Consider the following 27062-nt stretch of genomic DNA (forward strand, 5'->3'; position numbering starts at 1 on the left):
AGTAAAATCCACAGTACTCCCTACATGAAATATCCACATAAAGAATCTGGGAGTGTTTAAACACAATAAAAATACAAGTTTTCATACATGTTATCATGAATGAATTATATAAAACCACATAAAAAGAAAAAAAAAAAATATATATATATATATATATATAAACACACACACATACACATAAAATACTATTTATTTCACTGAAAGTTTTCTTGAGTTTAACTATAGTATTTTATGTGTATGTGTGTATATATATATATATATATATATATATATATATATATATATGTATATTTTTGGACTGTGTGTTTTTAATGGTCTGAAGAAGCTTTTATGCGAAATCGCTTACCTTTTCAATTAAAAACAGTATTTTACATTTCATGGTTGGATTCTTAGATGAACTGCATGGTTCATGGGGTCTATATTATATCCTCGAACGCTTAAAAAAGCGAACGCTGATTGATCGAACTTATTTTTGCGAAATTTCAAAATATCGAAGCAGCAGAAACTCGAATTTTTTCCTAGGGAAAGAATTTGGTTGTCCGTTTCTGTTGCTTCGGTATTTTCAGTGTTATGGTGGAAAGTTACCGGTCAGATTTCAGCTCTCATAACAACCTCTCTTCAAAATCACTTGTACTATCATCTCACCTAGCCTATCTTAAGGAGATGTGTATGACACATTTGACCTTGACCTACTGTGATTCAAGTGTGACATTTCTTGTTACTTAAAATTTGACTTTCACAAACACAAGCCAATGTTTAACTTGAAAGTAAATAAGTTATTTTTAAATGGGGACAGGGTTTAGGACATTTTTCATCTGTATGCATTTCATGCATGTAATGGTACTGCTTAAAACCTCACGGAACTATGGAAAGAAATCTGAATATCAGAACATAAGATTGCAGTCATTAACACCAATACTCTATGCATTACCATTCTTACAGCTGGCAATTACAACTTAAAAGTAGTAATACACAAGTTTTCATGGAAATACAGTAATGAGAAAATTGCAGATTAAAATGAGTATCCTGCCTTGTACACAAACACTGCTGCCACTTCACCCTCACCACTGCACAAATGACATTTTTTATCTCTGAGGCCACCAATTAATGACAAAATAAAATAATTTGATGTGCAGTGCCTCAACAGAAAACATACTTTAAACCGAGAAAAACATTGCATAATATAAAAAAAAAAAACAATATGATACATTTTCATTCAAATATAAGGTATGAACTCATGTTAAATACTGAATTAGCAGTTTTTACTAATGGAGCCACTTGAGAATAATGATACTTAGGTAAACAAACTCACTAAAGTTTATTGTGCAAAACAGCTCAAAATATGATTTTTTTTTTTTGTTATATGTTGCCTTATGACCTGACTGAACAGGAGTCAGTGAGCACTTTTAGAAACAATAATATGAGTAACTTTTCTGAAATAAAAAAAAATATATATTATTTAAAGATGAGAAAGCATGTCTGATGAACACTGACAGTACACCATGCACTACACATCACAGAACCATAGATATCTCTTCAAGTATTAATTATACTCTATGTGTTCTTTACAAGAAATTAAATACTAACCTAAATGTCATGGCCCATATTTCTGGACTAGATGCTAGCTCTTTACCTGTGCAGCCATATGCCATGCATGAGCCTGCTCCATGGGGTTCTTTACTACTGCTGCTGGCTTGTTATCATTAGTCATGGTGGAACTAGAAATGGGAGCTGCAGTGACAGCATGGGTCACTTCACCAGCAGACTAGCATATGTTTGTGTTCTGCAGAATGCAACATGCAGTAAACATGCTGCATGTAGTGGTTGGGTCATATTGAAGGGCACTCTCAGCCTCATCCAGGCACGTTAAATGATTCTTCAGGAGGCCACAGACACTCTCATTGACAATACAGGTCTGACACAAGGATGTGTTGCAGGTGTCTTCTTGAAGCTGTATTTGGATTTCTCACTAGTGTCACGTACTATGGCTCCAGTGGATATCCAGCAACACCTGAAAGACAAAAAAAGAAAGAGAGAGAGAGAGACAGAATATGGGAGGGGTGACAAAACAAAGGAAAAGTAGTTCAGTATTCAGCAAAACATTTTATTATGAATAACTACTTAAAAACAATATAAAACAGAAAAAAAATGCACTTACCAACTGGATGGCCATTGGCATATCACCATGAAGGAAAAGGAGGCAGAGTGAGCTTGTGTGCCAGGTATGAGAGTCATATACACTGCCAGAATGCTGGGCAGAGATGCTGGTGATAAACCCGTATGCATCACACACTACTTGGCAATTGATGGAATGGTAGCCCTTCCTATTGTGGTACCACTCCCCCTGTGAACTAGATGGGGCACTAATTGCAACATGGGTGCAATCTTTTGCACCGAGTACCCCAGGGAAATGTGCCACCCCATAAAAGGCGCTCCTAGTCTTGTCTCAGCCCTGAGGTGACACCGGGAAATGGATGTACTGATCCATACCTGCTGCAGTGTCCATGAGGAAGAAGCCTATGAGAGACCCAACTTGTCCCCAGTCTTTCTCTAGAAGATCCCATGGCAAGTATAGCTAGGGCTATACATACCTTAGTATCAACAGGGATAGGAAGTCCACGCATTCCTCCATTACCCCTATGGGGGTCATATCTTCTCACAAAGACCCTTATAATATCCCTGTTCACTATGAACCTATCAAGTATCTCCTGATTATCAGAGTTACAGTGAGTTATCCTCTGCCTATAATCCTGCCTTCTTGGTCGTTGAATACCAGTGGGCACGAGCAGTTTTGTCTCAACCAAAACAAGCAGCTCATGCTATTAAACAGCAAGGCTATCAGCAAGTGACAGCATTTTTTGTGGACTGCAAAGTACATAGGATTGGTGAGACTCTTCTTTATATAACATATTTGCAGACAGTGAGGAACAGCAAGAAAATGTCATTATGAATCACAAATAGGCAAGAGAATGCTTTATTAGCATATGCAGGGTTACATCATTCCTTACTTACAGGTACATCTCATTATGAGTTCATTTGCTTATGATTATTCTCAGTCATTGTGCATTAGAGTTAGTAGCCTCTATGAATCATGGCCTAATAGCACTCATTCACAAGACAGCGGATAGCCTTATTGTGTCCATGGAATGACTATGAGTTCCACCCTTTCTCTAAAACAAATCTCTCTCTTTTACCTTTTAAAGTTTCTTTTAAGCATTTTAGTTATAAGCTTGCTTCTTGTCTTGCAGCTGTGCAGTGGTACAGTGAGTAGTGTTGTCACCTCACAGCAAGAGGTTCCCCAGTTCGGTTCTCTGCTGGGCTACCTTCGCTTCAGAGTTTGTATGTCCTCCCTGGGTTTGTGTGGGTTTTCTCCCATGATTCAAAGACATGCAATAGGTGGATAAAAGACTCAAAAAAAATTAGCCATAGGTTTAAGTGTGTGTGTGTGTGTGTGTGTGTGTGTGTGTGTGTGTGTGTGTGTGTGTGTGTGTGTGTGTGTGTGTGTGTGTGTGTGTGTGTGTGTGTGTGTGTGTGTGTGTGTGTGTGTGTGTGTGTGTGTGTGTGTGTGTGTGTATATATGCGTGTGTGTGTGTGTGTGTGTGTGTGTGTGTGTGTGTGTGTGTGTGTGTGTTTCTACATGTGGTATCTAAGAAAGTCCGCATCAGAGCAAGCCGCTTGATAGTCTAAACATTGGCACTGACTTAGGTGATTTGGTCATGGGGTTGACTCCCAACCTCATGTACAAATGAAGGGGGTGGTTGATGCTGAATCCAGGTTTGCTTCTTATCTTATAAGCCCACCTTACACTTACTGAGGTAAAGACAAAGAGCATGGGGCACACTGTTAACATCTACTTGAGATGGTATATCTGTATGTCTCATTTGCATTACATTTAGTTTTATAAACAGCATGCCATTAGTCATCTAACAGTACTGTCATTGATTGATCAGTGATTCAGACTAATTGCAGAATTAAATAAAATGCAGGTAATGAGAGACATAAAATACAATCCCTTATACTTTAATATAGTGATTCTCCCACTCTACTTTACATCTTAATAATAAGCCACTTAATCATTTCTAATGGAGGAAATTTTAAGGCTAGTTTAGTAGACAGTAAGTGCCACATGATGTGATAGAAAAATAAAAAATGCAAATCACTTTAATAAAAATGGTGGAGCCTTGGTTCATCCTTGTTCTTGGATTCAGACAGAAAAGAAGCAGCATAGTCTGTCCTTTGTTTTTATTGTCTGTTAAATGCAGAAGCAGCAGTTAAAGTTGTACAAAATTTGCGTTTGAGGCTTTGTATGTTGTTGTTGGATTTAAACACATGTGAAAAGGACATCTGTACATACATAAATAGGAGAGTCAAAAAATGTGTGATAAGAAACACAGAAGTAACTATTTGTAGGAGAGGGGCTCATTTCAGATTAGAAAGAGTATCTGTTTTGCAGAACAGAAAATAGAGTTGAAGGTCACATTGTAAAGGGAAGTAGGGCTGTATTATCTGTCTGACAGGCCCCACTAATACACCTCTTCAAATGCTCAATATTCAACATCTGCTAATGCATAAATATTGTTTATACTACAGTAGTTGCCTCTACTTTCATTTGAATCTTATCTAATTAGAAAGTATATGTGTAAGTGTTAATATATATTATTTAACTGTTAATGTTTATTACTGAATGTTTGTTTAAAAATGTTTGCAACATGTTGGAGCTTTCTCCAGGCCTCAGATGAAAAGTTTTTTTTTAACTAAGCCCAGTAAACAAAAGCAAAATAAATAAAAACAAATAAGTAGAGATTGGGCAAGGTCCTCCAGTATGCAAAAAAAAAAGTATTAGAATAATCCTGTTTACCTCATTTCCTTTCAATTAAAGACTAAGCCTTTCCACTTCCTGTAGTCCATTTTGCAAAGCCAGTCACAGCAAAATGTTAGTTTTAACAAATTCCAAGCAGTCTAACCCCTTAACTTCCTTCCAATATACCACTCAGTCATAAGCTGCTCCTTTTCTTGTCATTTTCCAAGCATACCAACCTTTACCGAATATAGGCCATAGGACCATGTACTTATAATGTTTTGTCTTTATCCCCACTAGCAAACTGCTTCAAAAGCACCAAACTTCATGTTGCTGTTAAATCATAGTAACATTATCTGCCTCACAAGTCTCCAGCTATTGAATATTCTACTAATTGCCCCATTAAGAGATTTAGAATTGTGCATTATGCCCTTATGAGCAATAGTAATATTGCTCAAGTGAAATATTTTTACTACCATTTTGTTTTCATCTGCACAACCAAGCAGAGAATCTATCACATGCTTTATATCACTGTCCATGAAATTCACCACAGATGTCTTCACTGTGTTTTGGTAAATCATTTGTCATCACTGTAGAAAGGATACCTTCAAACAATGGAAGCATCAAATTAGCTTTTAATAAACATATTTAGCCTATATTTTATAGACATTTTGGCCTTATAATAACATGCAATTTATGGACATCCACCCACTAAGCAGCTCACACTCATATTTCCCTAATATTAGTTTAAAATGTTACCTCTGACAGGCATAAAATGCAAACCAAGAATGTTTCAGGTTGACTCAAATAAAATCAGTTTTGATTGTTACTTCTGAAAATGGTGTCACTCACTTTTCATTAGGAACAATATACTTGATGTCCATTCCTTTCAATCTCTTAGCACAAGAATTCTGGGCAAAGCCAGAAATAATGGGACAAATGCCCCAAATTAGGGACATATTTTAAATATTGCTCATATAAGATTAGAAAGTTACTAGGATAACATATTTTGCATTATCATCCATTCTTTGAAGAATATGAAGTTTGAAACTCAACTGTCTGTCACTATCTTGTCACTTCAATCATAAATTATTTGCCAGAAAATCACAGATTTTATGAGGAACAGACCAAAAATATGAAACAAAAATCTGGAAATTCTGTGAAAATTTTGATAATTGATAGGTATGTTTATGTCATTTTCCTATGTAAAATCAATTTAGTTACTTATTAGATCTTTTGACGGTGCTTGTGAAAGTACTGCATTTTTTATCAAGACCAAAATGGTGTATGTTGTTTCCCCACAATCATTTTGACAATGAAACTTTATTGCACTTAATATCTAATACATTTCCACTGCAAACAAACATTTAGCATTGACAAATACTTGTTAAGTGTGAGATTGTGTTGGTAGAGCGACAATAGCATCGATCTGTGCATAGAATGTGGAAATTTCTTTTTATACATTTGCAGCCTGATAGTACAATTTCTGTAAAAGATTTCAAAAGCACATAATTACTATATTTCACCAAAATTGCATATTCTATTTAAGTATGCAGTAGCTATCTTTGTTTTCTTTTTGAAATGGTTATTTCCATTTTAATTGTATGGTTATAATTGTTGTGTTTACTGTCTCCATATATTGTGCAGAGTGCATTCAGTATCACATATGATGGCATATAGTTTTTATTGGTTAAATAATATCATATGACCATGTACAGATCACAGTATAATAAATCAATGCACTCAAGTAAAAATATCACATGATTATGGGTGTGGCTGAGAAAAAATATTCACTTGCTTTTCCCCCTTCCAAATTTATCTAACCATTTTATAAGGCAGTTGTTCAGACTTGTAGTATGTAAGTGTATTGCAGTATAAGAATACTTTGTTGTGTTTTAGCAAATGGCTTTCATAAATGGTTAAACCTGGTTGGTTATGCCTCACAAACATCACATCTCCATAGACTAGTTTCAAAGTTTCATCATGCCACTGGAAAGCTTCTTACCAACTGCACAATCATATGAATAATGAATGAACTACTGGAATGATCAGCTACAGTTTGATAGCTATTTTCATTGCTAAAACGACAACATCCTCAGCCAAAAACAGAGTAAACCCCAAAAATGTACAGCTGAGCCACAAAGGAAGGAGCCGGACACCAAGGTATATTAACGTTTTCGTTCGATTTAATCACAACGAACTTCATCAGAAAATAAATACCTTAAAAGAAACCACCCATTTTATACAAAAAATAGGTATATCACATGACAATGTAAACCAACAGAATAAATAAATAAATGAATAATCCCACTCAATGTAATTAAATATCTACTAACAAAACCAAATATAATACAATATCATTCTGAAAATATGTATATAATCGTTTTGATTTCTGAAGAAGTCTGGGTGACACTCGGACGAAAACGCCTTGTACAATTTCAGCGTTAAGGATTTTATATAATTAAAGTTTTTCTGGCTAGTGACTACTTCAAATTCTTCAGGACCTTTTTGTTTGGTATAGGTATTTCTTTAATTACATTGAGTGGAATTATTTATTTATTTATTCTATTGGTTTACATGTCATGTGATATACCTGTTTTTTTGTATAAAATGGGTGGTTTGTTTTAAGGTATTTATTTTCTGAAGAAGTTTGTTGTGATTAAATCGAACAAAAGTGTTAATATACCTTGGTGTCCAGCTCCTTCCTTTGTGGCTCAGCTGTACTTTTTTGGAGTTTACTCTATTTTCATAGCTGTAGATGTCAAATTCTGGCAACTAAAAGTTAAAAAAATAGCTACCATTTCCGGAAGGTACATATGTTTCTGCAGAGGCATTACATTTTCCAACCAATCAGAATTCCTACTACAAAAGCCTATTTTAGCAAAATAGGCTAATTGTACATACTAAAAATAAGAGCTAATACTCCCCCAACTGACCCCAAAAAAATATTCCCACCAAAAGAGAACCAACAAATGTGACATTATATTTTAATTATGTACAATCAGGGAAAAATAAAACTGCAAGCAACTAATTTGAAAAATGGCATTAGCATATTATCTGGCTAAAAAAATACATTCATTGCATATACTAAAAATAAGCACTCACCCCTCCCCAAAAAAAAAAAAAACAATTCCTCCTAAATCAACCCCCTAGATAACAAATTGTATATTATTATTTTAATTATTATGAATGAAAAAAAATAAAACAGAAACAGAAATTTCTAAAAAAAAAAAAAAAAATACCAAGAACTTACCTGACACCTAAATAATATGTTAAAATCCACTTCAGAACTTGAGAAGAAAACCACTCATTCATAAAACCAGAGAAACCATAGAGAGCCTTATTCAACAGAAAACTTAATCAAACAACATAATTACTATTAAAAGCAGTAACAGTGAGTAAATGGAATATGTGTAGTTTATGTCATGTGATAAAATATCTTGCACTGTAAGATTATAGAATCCAATTTAGTGACTTGTGGCTTCATCACTCATTACAAAACACATTTCCTTTTCTTACAGTACATGACATTTTATATATTGCACTTCAGACCTTCTTCAAAATATTCCACATACATGTACATATATCTATCATCTATCCATGTAGATGTCCTACATAGAGCTGTGGGGACACCAGTACCTAACCTGGCAACCAGTGGGCATAAGGTTTCAAAAATCATTCTGCACAGGGTATTTGTTTATCACAAAACACTCAGTTTCACTTACTGATTCAATAGATGCACACCTAAAGGCAATTTGAAGAATGCCAAATCACCCTTTGCATATCTTTAAGAAGTGGGAGGAAACTGGAGCACTCTGAGAAAATGCAGAAAGATGAAGGGAGACACTGCAGGCTCTCCACATCCAACTCGCGCGCAAGCGCACAAATACACACAAAAACATGCATATACTGATAGATATACAGACAGACATATAGCCAGACAGACAGGTAAGCATGTGTTTACGTGTGCATATAAACAATGGACGTAGATAAAGAGTATAATAAAAGCACTTCACCTAATTCATTGTAAACATAAAATTTGTTTATTACTACCATTCCCATATTGTCAGACATTTATTACTATTTTTATTGCATCATCACAAGCTTATTAATATCCAAGGCACATTATCGCTTCTACTAAAAGTCTGCTAAATCTTCTTCTTCTTCTTTCAGCTGTTCCCATCAGGGATCGCCACAGTGGATCACCTGTTTCCATTTCTTCCTGTCCTCTGCATCTTGCTGTGTCACAACAACCGCCTGCATGTCCTCTCTCACCACATCCATAAACCTTAACTTCGGCCTTCCTCTTTTCCTGTTACCTGGTAGCTTCATCCTTTTTCCCACTATACCCAGCATCCCTCCTCAGCACATGTCCAAATCAATGTAATCTTGCCTCTCTGGCTTTGTCTCCAAACCTTCCAACCTGGGCTGACCGTCTAATATACTTATTCCTAATCCTGTCCATCCTCATCACACCCAGTGCAAATCTTAACATCTTCAACTCTGCCACATCAAGCTCTGACTCCTGCCTTTTTTTGTTTTTAGTCTGCTAAATGTGATATATTTATAGTATTTACTAAAAACAAAAGTAAAAGTTCACATACTGCATATGCAAAACACAGATTCATACAAAATACTAAAACAACTCAGGCCACCTAAAATGAGCCCATATATCCAAATCAACACTCAAAAATAAACCAAACAAAAATACATAAACAAGCCTCATGAAAAATAAATTTGTTAACATGAAAATGAAAAAAAAAAAGTTAAAATAAAACAATAAAACTAAAACACTGACTGCAATTAACCAGTAAGAAAACATTATTTGTATTGTAGGTGCCTTATACAAATCCCCTGTGGAAATGGGGGTATACCTCAGTGGTTCATAGGTTCATAGGTAGGTACTAGGCTATCTGCCCAAAGGCATTTATAAGCCTAGCCAGAATGTGTTGGCTTTCACTGCCCCCTTAGATTTGTTCCTTGTGCCTCTGTCCAGCAGAACCACTGAAGTGATCCCCGGGGTAAACTTTCTGTTTCCCATCCACTCGTCATGGTTTCTTTTGAAGAGTGTTAGCAAGGAACTCTGCCTAATGTAGATTGGAATCTTGTTCCAAAGCATGGGAAGTCTCTGGGACAGGAATCTATCCCTCCAGCACGTCCTATTTATTGTTGTGGTGAGGTTTAGATCCCTAGAGCGTGTGGCTCGAGGGGATAAGGTTTTCTTTACGTGGAGCATGTCCATCAATTCTGGGTTGGACATGGCCTTGTATGACAGGCAGAGATCACCTCTGAGTAGGCGGTATGCAACCAAGTACAGCTGGAGTTTCTTCAGTCGAGCTGCATAGGGCATCTGTTTGAGGCCAGTGATCCTCTTCATGAGGTACTTCTGTGGTCTTTCCAGCTGTTGCAGGTGTCTTGTAAGGGAAATCCCAAATGGGGCATTGTACTCTATGATGGGTCTGATGAGTGATGAGTAGAGGGGCACAATGACCTCTTTTGATCTGGATGCAAACCCTTTTGTGATTAGGTGGGCCAATAGAAGGATTTTCTAACCACTTTGGCAATGTGATTATCAAAGGTGAGATTACTATCTACTTGGGTCCCAGGATCCCTTATTATGTCTTCCGTATTTAGGGGACTATCACCTATGTGGTAGTTTGTGGGTACTTTGTTTTTTCCAAAGGGGATGACTATGCACTTTTTGGCATTTAGCTTGAGGCCATGATTTTGACACCAGGTATCCATCTCAGTGAGACCCTTTTGGAGGATGTCTGTGTCAGCTGGAGAGTCAGTTATAGCCCCTAGTTTGCAGTCATCTGCGAACTTGGTCAGCCATAGTCCTCCTGTGCTTGCCTGTACCTCTGAGAAGTATATGCTGAACAGGAGGGGTCCTAGGACTGAGCCCTGGGGAATGCCACTTGTAACTGGTTTAGAGTTGGACCTAGCTCCCACAACTCTCACCATGTGGGTTCTCTGTGAGCCAGTTGGCAGCCCATCTTGTGACGTAGGTGTTTATGTTCAGGCTGGTGAGCTTGTCTATAATACCAGAATGGGGAATGGTGTCAAAGGCCTTAGCAAGGTCTAGCTAGGCTGTGTGTACCACCTTTCCCTCGTCTATAGCCTTGGTAACTGTCTCAAAGTCCACCAGGTTTAGGAGGCATGATCTGCCCTTAACAAAGCCGAACTGGGTAGGGTCCAGTGTTTGGAGGTTCCCAATGTCTCTGTTAAGGAGTTCCATGATGATGCACTCCATAGCCTTACAGACCAAGCTAGTCAGGCTTATAGGGAGATAGTTCCCGGGGTCTGTTGTGGCTCCACCTTTGGGGAGTGGAATAAGCTTTGCTGTGCACCACTCTTTGGGTACGTAGCCTGTGGAGAGGCTGAGTTTGAACAGTGTGTTTAGGTGAGGGGTTAGTTCATCTTTGAGCTCATTTAGGACGCAGCCTGGGACACTGTCCGGTCCCATTCATGCTGTGTTTTTGGCTTTGGAGAGGGCTGTTTTAACCTGAGTGTCTGTGATTTCAGGGACTGTACATTCTTCTGGTATGGTTATGGGCCCTTTTGGGGGTGAGAAGGGGGTGCAGTTTGCGCTGAACCTGTCTGCCAGGATGTTGGCGATATTGGTCGGTTCAGTGTATTTTGTGCCATTCTGCACTAACTCCGAGCAGACCTGAGCATTGCCACTTAGATTCTTGATATAGCTAAAGAATGCCTTGTGGTTACCTTTGGAGTCCTTGGCAATTTTTCTTTCAAAGCTCGCCTTGGATGATTTTATGAGGGATTATAGTTTCTTGCTGATACTGATTAGGGATGTCTTCCCTTCTTGGGATTTTACTCTTTTCTGTACTAGTTTCCTCCTATTGTATAGCTTGTTTATGGCAGGAGTCCACCATACTGGTTTCCTTTTCTTGGAGGAGTGAGTCTTGGTTTTGCTTGGGATGGCACAATCCATGCATTCTTGTAGGTGCCCGTAGAATGCATTAGTAAAGGATTTTGCAGCTTGGACAGTGTTATCCTTCAGCATGGGGGCTTTGAAACTTTCCACCTCTGTCTTAAGTAATGTGAAGTTTGCTTTTGAAAAGTTTTTCACGGTGGTTTCCTTGTCCAGAGGTGGGGGCGGAATGTGGATATCCAAAGTGATTTGTTTATGGTCAGATCTTACCAGCGAGGGGTTGACCTCCAGTGTGGAACACCGGTCACCCATGTTGGTGATGACCAGGTTCAATATATTGTCACCTCTGGTGGAAGTGTTGACCAGTTGAACCAGGGCATTTGAGTTTATAAATTCTAGGAAATGTTGTGCATGGGAGTTAGTACTTCAGTAGTTCTCCCAGTTAATGTTTGGGTAATTGAAATCTCCCAATATTAGGGTGTTTGGTAGGACATTTATGTTTCCCAGTGTTTCCAGAAACACGGAATGGAGGTCCTGGGACATGGTGGGTGATCTGTAGCAAGCTACAATTTGAATTGCAGTTTTGCCCATTGTTAGTTGCATGTGAATGATCTCTGAAGCATCATGCTGTGCCACTAACCTGGAGGTGTGGGCATCCTTGATGAATATGGATATGCCCCTGCCTTTTGTATTTCAGTTTGGGTTCTGTGGCCAAAATGTATGGTATGAGTTGTAGCCTGGTAGTGCTGGGGTGCTCCCTGGAGCCTTAAACCAGGTTTCTGTTACTGCACATATATCGATTTTCTCCATAATGAGGAGTGCCTCGAGTGCATGCATTTTGAGGTTTAGACTTCTGGCACTGAGTAGCATTACCCTCAGTTTTTTGTTACTTGTGCTATTTTAACGCGCTGGGTTTGTCTTTTGAGCCTTGCCTAAAAAAGGCACTATGGGGGTGGCAAGAGCCTTGGCCAGTATTCGAAAGCCTAAGGGTGACAGGTGCAAGCTGTCTCTAGCGAAGCAGCGTGGCTTGTTGAGTATGTCATCCCAGGTGGACAGACACTGGATCCCCTTTGAATGACACCAGAAACTTAGCCAATTGTTGAAATCGAGATTTTTTTCTTTATACCGTGGTATCATTCTTGGTGAGGGCAGGATGCTACTCAGGATCAGGGTCATACCGGCCTGGGCTACATGTCCAGAGAGCTCTTCCATGTCTCCTTTAGTGTAGTCTAGGGAGGTATGGTTCAGGTTATTCACACCAGCATGGACAATGGCAGAGACATATTTGTACTTGTTCTGGAGTGAGCTGAGTGCCTGTGTTATGTGGCGGATCCTGGCACCCGACACGCAGCTAACAGTAACCTTCTCCTTATTCAGCCTAGTGAGTGGGACGTCAGTGTGCCTGACTATAGAGTCACCTATTACTAGTATGTAGGGTATGTTATTTTGCCTTAAGGGCTGTGATTGCATGGCACACTGGTTTTGTGAAGTATGAGTTTCATGGTTTGTGTTGAAGGGTGGAGGTTGCTTGGATGTTTGCTTTGGAGGTCTCTGTTGGTTTTGCAGATTTTTATTTAGAGCCTCTGAGTATGTTTTCATGTATTTATGTGTGTTTTTTGCCAGTGCTGGTTTAATGGGTCTATGTGAGACTGGTGGTGTGATGCAAGTATTTCCCTTCTCCTCTTGACTGTCTGATCCAGTCTTGAGTTAAGAGAGCTTACCCTCCAGTTTGGCTGTATAATTGCATCTCTTGCATGTATTAGTGGTAGAGCATTTAACTGCAGATCAAGTGGTCCCCAGTTCAAATCCAGGTGCCCCCTGCAACGGTGGCTGTAGTTTGGCAGTTAGCGCAGAGGACTAAAGCTCTAATTTGTTAATGAGCTGCTTCCTTTCCCGAGTGTACATGGTTTGAATGTTTCTACCCCTCATGGACAGGGGTAGTCAGTGCTGATCATAGAATCATTCTGCTAACAATGATCATCTAACTATAGTCAATTAGGGTACATGTTTTTTTTTACACGGCTAGACTTGTAAAGGCCCTAGGGCCATTAGCCTAGTAACCTCCTATGAGCCAATAAAATGGACCCAAATCTAGCTATCTAATCTAACTAAAATTAAATTAACTTAAATCATAAATAAGCCATAAAACTAGCAAATCCTAAATTACCCTAACTATACTACTAAAATCATAAATAACTGACAATGAAAAAAATGTAATTCAAAGTACTTCAGAACTAGTGTAGAAACCACCACCAATATATTCCATTCATAAAAACATGTAGCTGCAAAAATCAGTAATACTCACCATAATCAGTCAATCAGATAAGAAAAACCTACACTACAGCAGATAAATCTGGACTGTAAATACAAGGTTATATAGAAAAAAAACTCTACAAAAATTATGTTTTTATAAAGATTATTTTATGTTTTGGAAGTTTAGCAAAGAAAAACACAAAATCATGTTTTCATATTTAAAAAAATACAAAAGAAAATTTAATAACTTTAAAATAAAATAACACTGGAATACTGTAAGAATAAAACTTAACCAACATAAAAATCTCTATAAAGTGAGTATATTCGTGAATATAAATTTTAGCTGTTTCATTAATAAGGGAAAAACATAAAAAGCAGTTCTCCATATTTTGTTAATGAAATAATGAGAATACCTTTGAACCAAAACATAGACCCGCAGTGGTGGTGCTGCGGTAGCGTTGTCGCCTCACAGTGAGACGCTGTCCGGTTCGATTCTCAGCTAGAGTGTCTTCTGCGTGGAGACATGCGTGAATGGGGCGTACCTTCGTTGAAGGTTGTGCGTCAGGGCTGGTAACTCGGTACGTAAAAATCAACTACCAATCATTAGCAGACCTGAGTTCCGCTGTGGCGACCCCTAACCGGGAAAAGCCGAAAGAAACAACAACAACAACCTTTGAACCAAAACATAACAGGATGATATGGATGACATGAGCACAGTGTTTTCAGCACTCAACCAACTACAACATGAGTGCTGTTTCATACATATATCCTATACTTTTTGCAAATTGGAAATATGAAAAAAAAGTTTCTAGTGTTTTGCATTTGTTGCTTTTATACAATTTTCTTATAAAGGGTTAACAAAATCCCACATCCCACATCCCAGTCCCTCTCCACCAATGAAAGTAAGACCAGTGAAATTTGTGGTGTTCAGAGGGGTAGATGTAATTTACATTTTTAGCACAGTGGATTTGTATAAGGCACCTATAATACAAATAAAATGGGTCTATATTACCAGATTGAAAACCCATTTTGGCCAACACCACAACACCGACACGTATAGCACGAACTACAGTAACGGTGAATGTTCAAAACCGCGAAACATGAAATGTCGAAGTGTCGTGGTTGGCCTGTCTGCGGTATAGCTCCGTATGGTAAGTGTGCGATAGTTACGGACCTTAGGTTTAGGGTGTGGGTTAAGTTAGGTGCATAGATAGGTTATGTATGTAAGGTTTAGTGAAGGTTAGAAGTAGGGTTTTGTTAAGTGTATGTGTGTGGATTATTTGTTTTGTTTGGGTATATGCCTGTAGGGTAAGTGTGCAATAGTTATGGACCTTAGGGTTAGGGTGCGGGTTAAGGTAAGTGCATTGATAGTAATGTATGTAAGGTTTAGTGTAGGGTTAGAAGTAGGGTTTGGTTAGTGTATGTATGTGTTTTATTTATTATGTTTGGGTATGTAGTATGAAGCACGCCGTGGTGTTGGCCGACTATGACGATTCAAGATTTGAATTTTTGCAGATTAGGGGGATCAGTGTATTTGCGGTTCGGACTATACGTGTCGGTATTGTGGTGTTCACTGAAAAGGGTTTTCAATTTGGTAATATAGACCCAAATAAAATGATATCTAGATGTTTAACTCCTGGAATCAACAGAATTTTCTGAGAATCTGCTGATAGATATGTGCTAGATATGTACAATATATTGTACTGTAGGGTCAGGGAACAGGTTTTGTCATCAGTTTTGAGTCATAAAATTTGTTCTCTAACCCTACCGTACAAGTCTGAAGACTTGCTCCCTGACTCTGCAAGACAAGACAAGACATAACACATATTTAACACAAAACCCCATATATCCCTTTTACACTTGTTTTCATTTAGGAGTGTTTTTTTTATTTTAAATAATCAATAACTGGGTGAAAGAATATTTGATCATTGTCCTTTTGCTCCATTCAGTTCAGTGAAGCCACAGCCTACCCAATACTGCTGGAGTGCAAAGTAAACTTGCCCCAGACAGGGCACTATACCTTCTCATATCAGATGCACACATGCAGTCACACATGGCATGTACACATAAAGGCAATTTAGTTTTTCAATTCAAGTATGTCATATTTTTGGTATGGGGGAGAGCTGGGGCAGTGACAGTGTAAACTATGAAGATTTTTTTTTCTTTATTTGTTTCTCATTTTATAACTAGGTCAGTGGGCTAATCCCAAAAAGTCCTTTTAGCTAAGATGCTGGACCATAAACAAAAACATTTTTCTATTTTTTCCCAAGTGCCTGTTGACTATCAGCCAATTTGTTCCCCTACCCCCAACATACATGCAAGACCTGACCACAGGGGCCATCATTCAGGCAGCCATGAAAGTGTTGTGCCTTGCTTGCATCAGTGATCCATGTATTGAGACATTTTCTGGTAAGGCCCAATGCGTCCTCTGTGGCTGACATGTAAACCTGCATTGTTGGGGATGCCTACCATGCCCTCACAGTATTTGAGAATGCTCCCATCCCCCCTGCCCCCACACTAAGGTGGGTTACCATCACCTGTTGGTAGGCCAATCCACATCGCCAACAGTGGCAACCTCATCTCCTGCCAGTCTTACACGCATGTAGTGAAACAGCCAACCATACCACCAATCCCACTTCTAGGTAAATATGTCAGCACTAGCCACTCAGTCCTACCCCACCCCACCTAACTCTTCCAGAACTCAGGTTGTCTGTAGCATAATAATTGCTTTATCCCTCTGTGCCATGGATCCAGGCCACAGGAGCAAAAATGCTCCTTGAAGAATTATAGTTGGCAAAACATACATTGAACTATTACAGTTAGAGTTAATTAAGAGTTGTGTAACAGCAGCAGTTATACTAAATCAAAGTCAATGCAAGTTTATGAATGAATTCACACAATAAAGTAAGACAACACTACTGAATACGTTTTATTTCTTAGCAGCCTGCTGTCTGACATGTTTTCTTTTAAAATGATCATATTTGCTCACACTTTGTTTCAGTATTTGGAAAAGATGACTTTTATGTTTCAGTCAATTATATACATGAAACACTACACATTTTATACAGATGTGCATGCTGTATAACTTTTATGATGAAAGTACCGTATTATCTTGTTTTGTTATGAAGTTATTCAACTTTGCTTGTTAAACATGAAAAATGATTTTCTCGCTTTTTGTCAAATTGTCTGCACATAAAAGCATACATTATTTAAGAATAACAGTCATTTGTAGAGGTGTGAATAGCTTGGTGTTTACCATTAAAACCATATGAATTACCACCTGCCCCTGTTTACTAAGACAGCCCCAATTTTGGCAGTTGTGTCTTGCAAATAAACATGAGAACTTGAGAAATGGCAAATGTCCTCTGATTTTTAGGAAAGGAAATACTTTCTAACTTCTTTCATAAATTTTTTTTTCTGCATCTGAAATATCAAAAAATACAAACAACTCAACTTCTACAAAATTAACCTTACTGGGGCAAAAAAGTGAAGCTCACCTTTTTCACTTGTTGTGAGTATATAGTTTGTCCTGAAAAGTCTCATATTTCTGAAAAAAAAAATGTTTCAGTTTGGGTATCAGAAAAAGTGGCAACCCTACTTAGGTGTCTGCTTTATAGTTTTTTACGTTACCTGGCTTTGAAAAGGGTCAACATAGCTACAGTAAATAAGAATATGTTGAGTACTGCTGTTGTGATTGAAGATATTTATATATGAGGTGTAAATATTGATAATGGCAGTAGAACCATTGATTATTACATCATGCTAGTAGAGTCTTGATAAACGACATCAGTTGTAATACCTCAGTTATGTGTTTTATTACATGTTTTTATCTTGTTCATTCAAGATAAATATATACGCACGTACCTAAACTATTTGCTTTCTGCAATAATTTCAGAAAAAAAAGTATTACTGTTTCACAATACGTCCTTAAAACCAGAGAAGAATATAGGGACAAGGGTACTGCAATATTGATTCTTTCTATTTTATTATTCTGGCAGACATTTCAGCAATGAAGTTTGAGCTTCAGCGCAGCTTAATTAAATCCCTAATAGAGCAATCCACACGACTCGCCACTAGGTGTCCCCGTAGTCTGGGATTTCAATGAGGTCTCCCTTCCCTGCAGTTCCTTTCAGTGAGATCTGCTGTTTGCGGAGCTGCGAGCTTGAATGAGAAACCTGAGCTCCTGAGAGACAGTGAGGGAGCCAGAGGGAGGTGTTGTCATCATTTTTCCTAGTTAGGGGGGCGGCATAACACAGGAGCGGCTCAGCAGCAGCCATTGAAAGGCAAACAGTTTGGGAGAGCCTCCTTCTTGTTTAGAGGAAGAACCACACCGAGAGAGTGCACCAGAGTCTGAGACAATTTAGCCGGGGCATTAAGGGATTGTCCCAGAGCCACGTACTTCAGAAATAACGGCTACCGGGGTCACTAAGGAACTGTTAAGGGACGGCAGCGGCACACGGGTACTCAGCGCGACACTGATCTGGAGAGGTTTCCTTGTGGACAATAGGAGTGTTTACGGTCCGGGCTGGCAGTGGGTAACGGCCAACACACTACAGTGTCTCCGGGATGGTGGCGGGTGGCCGACCGTGAGGAGAGAACTGTCTTGTCCGGTCCCGTTTCCCTCAGTAAGGACAGATACAGAAACCTTCTTGTCCCAGAATAGCTATGGCTGGTTACATTCCGGGGTTGCTACCGGCTAATATTACCCAGGAAAAAGAGTTTGTACAAGCTTACGAAAATGTATTGGAGCGTTACAAAGGTAATCCCACTAAAAGCAGTATGTTTTGATGAATAACATCGTTTATTTACTGATAAATTATGTAACCCATATCCAGCTGCAGGTCAGTGAAGACCCGATCTTCAGTGTTGCCTTTTATCTGTGTTATAAAGGAAAAATAGCAGTACAGCACCTTGAAGTAACCACACCATACTTAATGTATATCACCTGTTCTTTCAGAGTTTTCTGAGACTTTCCAGGTATCCCTGGGAAGGGGTATAAACTAGGTCCTTGGGGTGTGAACATCCCTATTATTCTACATACACCTGTGATTATTTACTTTAGGTAGATTGTATGGTTGCATTTTCTTTTTCAGTCACTCACCTTTTTAGGATTATTGTCCAAACTCAACAGGACAGCGGCCTTCTTTCTTGCTTCACCTGTATCCACAACCCAGATAAACGTGCATTATCTGCAAAGGACTGAAAATGTTGCAAAGATTTCTGTATAGATATAGTGGTAAGGTCATTTCTGTCAGGGTCAGAATAAGTAAGAAAAGCTGAACTGTGGTACATGCATATATCTAAATCATCATCTGGTGAGGGGGGGCATCAAAGGGTCTTGTTCTAACTGTTGTATAGCTTGCACTGAGTGCTGCATTGATCCTTTACATGCATGATGCGTATTTTTCACTTTCTGTTGTAAAGTATTTTTAATTTCTGTTTAATATAGGAATATGCCAAGCCTTTTGTGTGGGGACATGACTTTAATGGTTGAAATGAGGAATGCTGTTCATAGTTAGAGACATTTGAAGAGGTGTTTGAAGTGTCCAGAGTCGTGGATGGGAACCACTTTAGTCAGCACTGATTGTGCATAATTATACTACAAGGAAAAAGTGACAAGATGTAATAAGGGAAGTAGTCTTGTGTTGCAGACTTCTTTGTTTAGTAAATATATTGTTGTTTGTGCACTGCTGTTATCGGTGAGGAGTATGACATCTTTGAGTCTCTTGAAGCATTGTTCCCTGGACAGTTAAGGCATTGAGAATAAGAGTTGCACAATGCTAGACAAGCAAGCACTGTGTTGCTGATGCCAACAGTTATTAACTGCTTCAAAACTGCAGCTTACTTAAAGCAATGCGTGGTGAGTCAGAATCAAGATATGTGAAGACAAGGATCCTGAAATTCATTAGATTCAGTTGTTATAAAAACGGCAAAATTTGTCAGGCATACCTTAGTTAGAATGTCAACACTGATTTGAGAAATAATGACCAGAAAATAAATGGCACTGTTGAAGGGCAGATATGTTTGTGTGTCAAGCAGATTAACAGGGTAAGAGAAGGTTGTTTTGAGTCACTATAGAAAGTAATGAAAAAGTAAGTGGGTTGGGGAGGATTTCATTCAGAAAAATACAAAAGAATGCAAGGAGGAAAAGGATACCCACAAGAAAAACAATGTAGTGAAAAACAAGGCTGAAAAGACAAGCTGAAGAATTAATGTCCCTATATTAAGGATATAAAGTGATCTTTTAGAAATCAGATAACCTGGGAGATGGCAACTGGGAGGAATAGGATAAAATATATTTTGTATCACTTGTGTTTACTGTTGGTGATGAGGAAAGACATAAAGACAAGAGTGTTGAAAAGCTTAGTCATTTAAATTAAAACTATTAAAGCAGCAGAACCTGAGTTTTTGTACCCCGTGACACTAAAAGAAGCGAAAAGGAGGCACTGGCAGTGCTGCTGGCATTTTTCTGTAAATGTGAAGCAGAGGGAGAGTTAGGGTGTTGAGAAGAGTGGAAAAGGTCTTCCTAAGCAGAAGAACTGGAAGCATTTCATTGAAATTTTTAGGAGACATTAAGATTTTGAAAGAGTATATTAGTGGTCTCACTGCAAAAACTAAACGAATAACAGGAAGAAGGAAGACTACAAAATTGGAAGTACTTTAAAGAGCATAAATTATAAATGTAAGGTGATTTGAATTTATAAGTGGAATTATTTAACAGGTAAAAGTAATGTGTTTCAGAATTTCATTTATTTTGTATTTGTTTCTTTTTTATTGGGTGAGTGGATACTAGCTTCTGTTTGGAGCAAACTACTATTTCTCACTGGTATCCTTTTGTCTTAACATAACATGTCATATCTGGTACTACCCAGTAGTTACCCTAGTCCGCACCCAGGTACGCTGGACTGGTGAGAGCCATAAACAGTGGGCATGTGAATCAGCATATTCTTTGCCCATTTATTTCTTGGGGCATATCCCAAAGGGAAGCCATGTGGGCACCAGCACTGATCCCTTGCCTCATTGCATTTGTGAATGTTGTGACCATTCAGCGTTTGGACATTGTCTCTACTGATCACGGTCTGTACTGAAGAAGAGGAAGCAGCAACTCCATGCTTGTGCTGACCTTTCCTCCTCGACCAATTATCCACCAGTCTTGAAAGCGTGTTACTGATTTTAGAAGCAGAAATTCCAGTGCTGCATTTTGGGCAGACAAGAGTGTGTAATTATATCACAGAATAGTGGTATACACAGCTGTTTGGTGTTTCAGTCAGGGAGAATATAAAGTAGCTATGTAGAGCATTTTTCCCAGGCTTTAAAAAAAACTTGATGGAATCTGGCTAAGCTGTGGAATTTTTTAAGAGATTATGAAAAATGGGGTCACATCTGGACACACTAGAGTGATGGGCCAAGTGCCACAGGGTCAGGGTAAGAGCCATTCCTCTTCATTGTTTTCATTCACAACATGGCATGTCTTCACTGGGAAGTGCGTCTCTTCCCAAATGACAAACCATTGTAACTGAATGGACTAGCAAGGAGAGGATCTGAAAAAAAGAAGTGTGGGACAATCTAGAGAACTATGTGAATAGCAGCAGGATTTTTAAGTGTTGACAAAAAATGCACATTTGCAGAATCATTAACCTAAAGCTTAGATACTTGTGACCAGCTTGCATGTTTAGTAGGGAAAGTTTGGCACCACAAAGCTAGAAAATTACCTTAAGTGGTGATTTAATATACTTAGAAAAACATTTTGTTATGATAAGACATTGAAGATGGCTGTCCATATGCTTAAACTCACAATAGAGATGTTATTTTATTTCGAAGAGGAAGATTGTGCTTTCTCTTTTGAGAAGCTTCCATGTTAAATCTTGGTTGCTGCTGTTTTGGTCTTGCTTGTGAAAAGGCATAGTGTGAAAGAAGGATAAAGTAGACCCACAACAGATGTGTAAAGCCTCCATTAGAAAACTGAGATGAAGTACACCTGTACTGTAGGGAAAAAAGAAAAGATGCCTCTGTCACCTCTCAAGTGAAGGTGGGGGAGGTCAGGAGTGACTCCCAGCATCCAAGATTGAAGAAAGGCACAAGTAGCAGCTGCTGGTCTGCTCCATAGGAACCAAAAAAAAAAAAAACGAGTGAGGGTTAACATCAGACTTTTCAGTATGTGACAGGTGAGATGCAGACATGTAGTATTTCATTAGATAATACTGGGAATGTAAGGCATCCATGTTAAGACGAGCATGGAGGGGCATTGTGTAGGGTGTCTAAGAGGTCATTTTTAACCAAGAAGGTGATAGCTGACTTTTATGGTCCTATAAACCCATCTGTAACCTGATTCCTATACCTATCGTCATATTGACCTTATGATTCCACTAATACTGGCTTTCCATCTATTACTGTTTACCATCTGTCAGTAAACCACCTCCTCTCTTCTTGCACCATGCTGGCTGGCTGTGTATTCTAATCTTATTTATTACAAATATTTGTAAACAATTGCTCATCATAAAACTACATAACTACAAGTTACTTATGTTAAAATGTATACTCAAATTGATATCTATATATAGTTCACATGTATATCTTTTCTATGTTATTGTCCTGCTAAATTACATTTTCTCTTTGCTAAAATTGCTTGCATGTACTACCTATTTTGAATGCTTTGAATGTTGTGTATTTTCTTGTATTTACTACGTATTATGAATGTTTTTAAATTTCTACATCAGCATATTCATTGTCTTGCAGAGCTTTTCTTCCTGGGCCTCCACTGAAAATGGGTTCATTTGGCCCAGTGGACTTTCCCGGTAAACAAATGACGATAAATAAATAAATAGCCTACAAGCAAGGATGGTTGAGTTAGTAAAATGATCAGGGTAAGCATTAAGATAGAGAACAGTGGCATATGAGCATCATTTGTGATGCACTGAACATGAAGTATACGAACTACTTAGGTTAGAGGACCTATATCACCAAAAAAGTTCATAATTCCTGATTATTGGACTGTTAGGTTACAGTGGGATTTTCAGTGGGGCATGCAGTGAATAAATATTTAGCAGCACTTCAAGTGTGAGCTTGCAGACAGAGCCGTTTTCCTCAATGAAAGACTTGGACAAGCTGTTTAGAGTCCTTCCCACTCCTGCTGCCTACATTCTTCCCACACACACCCTTGAATAGCTCTTGCATGTCTCTCTCTCTCCCTCCGCCTCTGCGAATTAAAGTTATTAATTCTCATCCAGCACTTTGGCATAAAGCCATAAGAGGAATCATCAGAATCCTGAAGGGGAATAGCTAGCTAGCATTTTACTTTTTACCATTTCCTTTTTTTTTTTTTATTATAGTGTGTAATGTTGAGTTTTACCACTGAGAGGTTAGTAATGCTGGAAATTCCCTATGACTACGTAAAAATTCATAAGTAAAAGACATGTGGAGCCTTAGCAGGCAGAACAGAAGATTTTCATCATGCTTCTTCCATTTGTATGTGTTTCTTACTGGCTTTTGAGATTGTTTTGCAGGTCTCCATTTAGTTATTCTGTGTGACCATGTTCTTTTGTATTTGACCAAAGAAAATTTGAAAAATGTTGGTCTCTTTACCCACTTACCTCCAAGTCACAGCAGTGTGTGGGAACATTTAAAAGAACCATTTCTTTAAAAAAAGTATGTATGCGGTTTGAAATTATGAGTACCTGGGAAATTATTTCTCTCTGATGACAAACTGCTTGAAGGGGAAAACAAAATTCAGAAGTTGAAATTGCTGTTGTGTCCTACAGAATGTTAACATTTGGGGAAACAGAAAATGGTTGCATTATTCTTAAATAGCCTTGGAACTTGAGTTCATTTTAGTGAAGGAACCAGAAACATAGATCCTCACAAATGTAGAAGTGTTTTGTATGAGAATAGGGCATGTTATTAAAACTTAGAGTTTAGGAAAAAGGCAATAGTTAGAGTTTGTTGTCTACTGTTTGTGACAACAACCCTTTTTGAAAAAAGGCCATTTAACTGTTTTTTTTCATAAATAGACATAAAACCTCTCTGGTATTTTTACTTGCTTGTATTAGAACACAGACCATATAGGTTCATAGGTTCATACTAGGCTATCTGCCCAAGGGCATTTATAAGCCTAGCCCATAGTTTTGTGGCTTACGCCACCCCTTTAGTTTGGAGAAACTATGCCCATTATTTTGCTGTGCCTCTGTCGAGCAGTGACACTGAGGTAACCCCTGGAGTGTATCTGCGATCTCCCATCCATTGGTCAAGATTCCTCTTGAACAAGGCCGGCGAGGTGCTCTGCCTCACATAAACCGGGATTTTGTTCCACAGCATAGGGAGTCTTTGGGTGATGAATCTATCCCTCCAGCACGTCCTATTGATAACCGTGTCGAGGTTTAAGTCTCCCGCCCTTGTGGCTCTGAGGGATCTAGATTTTTTGAGATGAAGCATGTTCATCAAATCTGGGTTTGACATGGCCTTGTATGTCAGGCATAGGTCACCTCTGAGCAAGCGGTAAGCAACTGAATATAACTGGAGTTCTTTCAGTCGGGCAGCATAAGACAGATTTTTGAGACCCTTTATCCTTTTGGTGAGGAACTTTTGTGGCCTCTCCAGCTGCTGCAAGTGTCGGGTCAGATACATTCCGAATGGGGCATTGTACTCGATCATTGGTCTGATGAGTGATGAGTACAGGGAGACTATGACTTCCCTTGATCTAGATGTGAATCCCTTCATGATAAGGTGGGCAATCCCTTCATAAGGTGCATCAGAAGTCTGTTTCTGATCCATAACCGGGCATTGCTGTTTGGTTTCGAGTTATGGTTCATTCTTGTGGAGTTGATCGGAATTATGATCCGATTGCTTTTCAAGCAATTTTGTGAAAATTCTGAAAAAGATTTCCCACTTGGCAGAGCATCAGCATTTGTAAATCAGATTGTGAGTTAAATTGCATGGCTTTGGAATAGTCAGGTCGGACAAATGAAAGGAAAAATCCACACTGAACTCATGTCCACCACCTTTGTATTACATATGTATTTGTTTACTGGGATAGTGCACTGGTCAGTTTTGACTAATCCTCAGCCCAGGAGAATTAAAAAAATATTTCACAAACAAAAGCGGCAGAAATGCAAGTAATATCAAAGTAGCTCTGATTAGTTACAAAAAAAAAAACTGTATATGTACATTATAGCAAAGTATCATTTTGTAACTGACAGTATTCACATAATAACATTTTAAACATACATTTTCAACTCTATATGAGCACTACCAGTCTTTACATATTCTCCTTCTCATGTTTGGAAGCCTGCTGCTTTCAAGAACCATGCCACTGCTGGGGAGTCAGCATCTTAGAATTGTATCCCACCCCTCTCCACCCCCAAAGAGAAGAGTTCCAACCCTTGGATCCTTAGTTATTTCTCTCCCTGGTCAACCTTCAGTGACTGGCTGCAAGTCAAGTTCATTTTGCTAAAAGTATAGATGACGGCCCTTGCCATTGGGAGTGAGAAAGCCAGGTGTAATCCTTTAATATTTTTTACAGTATACTAAACAAAATATGTACTGTTTCAAACCTTCAAGACAGACGTTTAATTTGTTAAACCGCATACCCTGCCTAGACTTTTTGTGGGTAAATAGGCCATGTTTACAGCCACAGATGCCCTGTTTATGACGTATGCTTGGTCTCAACCCTACATTTTATTATTGTACATCTGTGATAGCTTACTTGGATTTACCACGACAGACCATTATGTTTTACAAATGGTATGATTTATAGATAGGTAGGGAAGACCTTACATTCTGGCAAACTGCCTTCATGGAGCAGAGAAAGATGAGAGGGAGAGAGAATTCAGAGTACAGCCCTGGTGATCTTGTCTAGACTGTCTGGCTGGAGTAATGGAGGAGCCTCCCTAGGGAGGGATGCGACTGATGTTGGCTGAGCTCTTCTGTGACGAGGGTTTCTCCAGACAACCAGGAGATTACTTGTGTATGGAGTTGTCATTAAAACATTTTGTCCCGCCATAGACTCCATCACAGTTTAGCTTGGGCGTATTTGTGTTGAGGAATATACTTGTTTGGCCTTCAGTGTTCTTACTGGCCAACGGAAATTGAAGGGAGCAAAGAGAAAATACTTCTGGACAGCGGTTGATGGTTGCTCACCATCAAATATCCCTTCCCTGTCAACTGTGAAAAGTACATTTTCAGATTTGGCTTGCTGAGGCATTGCATGGCAAAGAGGAAGAAGAAGAAGCCTTTTGAGTGATTGTTGGCTTGAGGAGACCTAATGGTCAAGGTCCACCTACACCATATTTAATGCCTCAGACAGTAAAGACTGTGGACTTAATGCTGTTGCATACACACAGTAGATAACCCAGTGGTCTTGTTCTTGGTTGCAGAGTTAGCAGATTTCTACTGCTTCCTGCTTACAACCAAAGCAGCCATGTCTTGCCCACTAAGAAATCAACATTCTTCTTTTCAGTCTCTCTCTAACTCTGTTCCTGTTAGCATAGGTGTAGGTTTCACTGTATAAACAGTTTTTATAACCTGTCTGTAATCTTTTCTGAAGTCCTGTATTGTTGAGTCAGTATTGCTGGTCCAGTACAGCAGCAGTTGTGACCAGACTGACCACCACCTCACCCCCCCCCCCCTCACTTTTGAAACAATGAATATAACTGCTTACTGAGTTCATCAGGGATATTACATTTCTGATAGTACTGTACTGACTCACTTTCATCACACAGTATCTACAGTGTTGTACTTTTAGTCCAAAATACATCAAAAGTGAATGTTAAGTTTAAACAAAATATTAAACTGTTACATGTTAAATATTTGTTTGCAGACACATTAGTTTTCAACAGAAGTGATTGTGTTTTTCAGCATTTGGTCTAAATTCAGTTCTTTCAACAGAAGTGGTTGTCCTTCAGCATTTGATGCAAATTTAGTTCTAAACAGTCTGACATAGTCTGTTTTCAGGTTGGCTCAAAACCTTTCTAAGATAAGGATTTTCCGCTCCACACAGGAAGAAATAAATACATTGGCATACCTCTCAATTGGGCTGATTTTCTTTATTTTATTTTGTTTTATTTTTTGTTTTTTATTTTGCAAATCATAAAATGTTGAACTCCTTAGACCTATGATTGAGTACAA

General features: G+C 38.6%; 1 protein-coding gene across 1 annotated transcript in view; it reads left to right on the forward strand.

Moving 5' to 3' along the window:
• Positions 1-18139: 18139 nt before the first annotated feature.
• Positions 18140-27062, forward strand: part of LOC122792184 (microtubule-actin cross-linking factor 1-like) — a gene marked incomplete in the record, with an annotated part of 3579694 nt that continues 3570771 nt past the window's right edge. The window contains 1 exon segment of the mRNA XM_044059907.1: positions 18140-18702. Coding sequence (XP_043915842.1) covers positions 18609-18702 — 94 coding nt within the window.

Source organism: Protopterus annectens, chromosome 1.part2 (genome assembly GCF_019279795.1).
Source record: "Protopterus annectens isolate FY-2018-M chromosome 1.part2, PAN1.0, whole genome shotgun sequence".
Taxonomy (NCBI): Eukaryota; Metazoa; Chordata; order Ceratodontiformes; family Protopteridae; genus Protopterus; species Protopterus annectens.